Source organism: Pteropus vampyrus, unplaced genomic scaffold, assembly GCF_000151845.1.
Source record: "Pteropus vampyrus isolate Shadow unplaced genomic scaffold, Pvam_2.0 Scaffold217, whole genome shotgun sequence".
NCBI classification, from domain to species: domain Eukaryota; kingdom Metazoa; phylum Chordata; class Mammalia; order Chiroptera; family Pteropodidae; genus Pteropus; species Pteropus vampyrus.
The window spans coordinates 1,318,716-1,322,886 of record NW_011888998.1 but is presented as its reverse complement, the minus strand read 5'-3'; the positions used below and the strand labels follow the sequence as shown (position 1 = coordinate 1,322,886).

The window sequence follows — 4,171 nt, the reverse complement described above, 5'->3', positions numbered from 1 at the left end:
CCCCCTTTGAAGAACGTTGAATAGGCCTTTCACAAAGGAGGCATTAACCATCAAAAGCGCTAGTGGGTTTGCCCTAGATCTGCTTGAAAGGAAGAAAGAGACTCAAAAAAAAAGTTTTGTCCTTAGTGAAAAGGCTTGGGGATTATAAACTGAGCCTGTCCCAATCGGCCACATAACTTTGCAGTGAGCTAGAGATAACAAGATCAGTGAAAAAGTTTTAACCCTGATGTGTCATCAGAGAGCTGGAAAGGTGTTCTCGCCCCACTCTGAGCCAAGTCTCCCATCCCCCGAGTCTTCAAGTACACGTGGCAGGTCCCCCTGTTTCCCTTTCCAGCAGGGTCAGGAAGGCCTGCTCCTTCCAGCTGCAGGTTATGTAACTTACCCTGGTCGACGTTGCTAAAGTTCAATTCCGCTTGCCTGTCTCTCCCCAGTTAATGGAACCAAAGTAGGAAAGCAGATAGTGGAGAACTTCTCTCCCAATCAGACCAAGTTCACGGTGCAAAGAGCAGACCCCGTGTCGCGCTACCGCTTCACGCTGAGTGCCAGGACACAGGTGGGCTCTGGGGAAGCAGTCACGGAGGAGTCACCAGCACTCCCGAATGAAGGTAGGTACATTGCGGCAGTCTCGAGGTGACAGGTCCCGGGGACACTCAGATGCTGAGAACACCCTGACCTGGTCTCTGGCTGCCCAGCCTCCGGGATAGAGAGGAAATGAGGCCACAGGTCCTTCAGCGCTCAAAGCAGAGAACCCAACTTGTACACCGGTGTGAAGGTGCTGGCAATGTATCTAGAAAACTCAGGTCTCCTCTGACTGTTGCTGTCAATCCTGGGTCCTCGCTCTGCCTGATTCGCTCAGCTACTTAATATCTGTCATCTTTCCTTCTGGGGGGGAATAAGGAAGAGAGCATGGGTCCAGAGTAGAGATGAGGAGATGAGGCAAAGGATGTCGTAAGTAAATATGCTAATGAACACGAAAGAATAGTGAAAGTACTGACCTATTGACACAGGCAGGAACATTGAGAGTGCCCCACAAGGGCTCTGAGGACACCTATGGGGGGCCAAGGAGGGAGGAGAAACAGACTTGATTGGAGGTACTTGCCATTGTAGCCTGAATCGGGTGAGTTGTCAGGCTGTGGAAAGGAAGGGGAGCTGGGAAACAGCCATGTGCCAAACCAACTTCACAAAGAGCAAGTGGGCTCATCTCCTGGGTCCCCGCATCTTCCAGCAGCGTAGCACTCCCAACTGGAGCTGCACCTGCCTGAGAACGCCACTAGAGGGGGCTCTGGGCCCACCTGCACACGCCGGCTTATGGGAACCTCTCTGGTTGGAGACTGCAGAAGCCTTGATACTGGCAGATCTCCTATGAAATGGGGTGATCCTGCTGCCTTTCCAGAGGTACAGTGGTCTATTCAACAGCCATCTCTTGAGCACCCACAATGTGAGGTGCAGACACTGCCTGAAAACAAGGGATACGTAGGTAATAAGCTCACACAATCTAGAAAAGGAGACATCCACAAGAATGTCTAGTTGCAGTTTAACATGAGGAATGTATGTTTAGACGAGGAAGGAGCAGGAGTTATGCAGAGGAGGGGACTGACTCTGCACGGGAAGACTTCACAGAAAAGGTAATGTGATTAAGAATCCTTGAAGCTGACAATCGTTTGTGTCCAGTGCTTTCCCCAGAAGGCTGAGGTTCAGCGGCCTGACCCAGGCCCAGATCAGACCCAGATGAGACACGCAATAAGCTTTCCTCCTAGTTGCCCTTCTAACCCCACTGAGTACTTTGTTAGTGTCGGGGGATTCTGGGTATGTGCCTGATGTGTGCCAGTTTCCAAGAGCCTGGCCGGACCAAGGGCGATGCACTTTATTACTTAACTCTGTGAGGAGACACATAAAGAGACCGCCTTCTCCTGCCCCATCCCCACCCCATATAGAAACATCAGATAAACAAAGCCCCATTGTCCAACCCTAGTGACCACCACAGGGAAAGTTCTGCAACCCCAGGCGACGAGAGGACAAAGACTTTCTTCTCAACTTAGGGATTTGCAGCAAATTCAAGAATTCCTTTTAGGGCTGAGTCCACAGTTAGGTTTCTTATTTCATAAAGTACAACTGGTGGGAAAGAAAGGGACAGGGGCCTCAGGGCTCCAGTCTGTCACAGTTCCAGGGCTGAGTGGTATGGGGAGGATTCGGCCAATATGCCCCGCCCCCCATCCACCCCAGCTATATCCATCATCTTCCCCCAAAGATACAGGAACCATTCTTTTGATGGGTTGGTGTCCTCCTACACCCGCACCTTATGCCCTCAGTTACTGGCATAATGGAGGAGCACGCAGCCTGCTTCCTAAAGGCCAGCCCAGCCGGGACCGGACATTCTCCTGTGGGTGAAAGACCTAGGAAGGCAGCACTCTAGGTGGACTGTCCCCACTGCCACCTCCTAGATAATCCTTGAGTGGAGGTAGAATCAAGAGTGTACTGGAAAGGTCTCTAAGACACAGATGGAAAGTTTTCTGTGGAAACAAATCAAACACCAGTTGGCATCCTCAGGGCAATGGCCAGCACCTGGCCACACTGTCTGGGTCAGGTTTGAGCCAGAACCTTCTCTACTTGCTTGTCCTGTGGTTTCACCTGTGTTCTGTTTTCTCTTCCTTCTCTCATCCTTTCTCCCTCTCTCTGGTCATCTTGGGTGCTGTGTTCTGAAGCTACTCCAACCGCAGGTACCGTACCAGCAGCAGAGGTAATGGGCATGGCATGGGATGATGCAGGTGGAGCCCAGCCAAGGCGGAGAAGGAGGGAGAGGCTCGGGGTGAAAGCATGCTCCAGGCTCACTCTTTCAGTGGTTGGGAAGCCCGACTGTCAAGGAGGATGTGTGTAGAGGGCGGGACCGGAATCGAACACATTCTCCCTCTGCTTACTATTTGCCCTGCGATGGAGAAGGAGGATGGCCTAGAAGGGCCCCACGTACATGGGCTCCAGACCTGTTCTCTGGAGCTGCAGCTTTCTCTGAAGCTGAGTGATTACCTCCTTGAGCCACCTAGGCCTTGTCTAGGCTTGACTTCTCAGAGCACGGAGAGGGGCCACAGCCTTTGGGTGACCAACTGGGCCCCGAGAAGGAATGCTGCCCCGTGAGTGGTTGCAGCTGGTTCCTGTCTCCTGGTCAGGCTGCCATCCCCTGAAAGGGTGACCTATGGTGGGCACGCTCTGCATGCTGGCCTTGCATGCTGCATGGGAGCCTGGCACCAGCGCTGCCATATACCATGGGTTCTGGTCAGTGAGAACGAGTGAGCATGTCCATGGGTAAGGTCAGGTGCTCCAGGACCTGGAGTCTCAGTGGGCACCATGGGCTGATTATCCCCTCACCCTTCTCAGAGTCGTCAGCATTAAGAACAGTCTCCACTCTCCGGGTCTGGGAGCTTGGTGCACGGAAGTGAGGAGTTGGGCAGTCAGGTCCCAGCTTAGAAGATGACCTGTTGAGTTCCTCCCTCAAGTCCTGATTTGTGGGCTTGAGGAACATAAAAGGGTGCTCAAGCTGGAGAAAGCGGGCGGGGGACCCCGCCCTGCAGAGCAGGGGGTCGCCAGAGCCTCCGCAGGCTCCGGGCGGTGTGGGAGAATCGAGGCCCAGGCAAGGAATCTGAGGGTTGGCCGATGAAGAGGACACTGCCTTGCCGGATTTAGTTTCCTGCCCACCTTCGCTCGTTTAGCCTCCCAGCCCCTTTTTGGTTTTTTTTTTTTTTTTTTGTTGCCCTGCTTCCTTAGGTTTGCATTTGTTTTGTCAGCCGGATCTGTCGGTGGTGCTGGTGCGCTGCCGCCCTCCCTCCCCCAGCTCTCCCGTCCTTCCCACCTCCAGGTAGCCCAGGCCCGCGGGGCCCAGTGCCTCCCCCACGGGGTCTGAACACCTCTGCTGGGATACGAGATAGGTGTCCTGAGCCTGGGCACTGGGGAGAAAGCCGTTTTTGCACTCTGGGGGTTGTTCTCCTGACTTCCTGATTCAAGTTTGCAGAGAGGTCTCTTCTGGGATTGTTCCGGCAGGTGCTAAGGGTGAACAGAAAGTGAAGATGGAAGGGGGAGCACAGAAAGGGACCCAGCTCCCAGTCCGCCTCCCCCATTCTGGCATCCTGGGACCCAGCTCCCAGTCCGCCTCCCCCATTCTGGCATCCTGGGACCCAGCTCC

At 53.9% G+C, this 4,171-nt stretch overlaps 1 protein-coding gene across 1 annotated transcript in view; it reads left to right on the top strand.

The window, feature by feature from the left end:
- The window catches only part of NFASC (neurofascin), a 77,819-nt gene that overhangs the window by 59,725 nt on the left and 13,923 nt on the right, over positions 1 to 4,171 (top strand). The window contains exon 24 of the mRNA XM_011373112.1: positions 432 to 605. Within this exon, the coding sequence (XP_011371414.1) occupies positions 432 to 605 (174 nt within the window). The remainder of the gene's footprint in view (positions 1 to 431; positions 606 to 4,171) is intronic.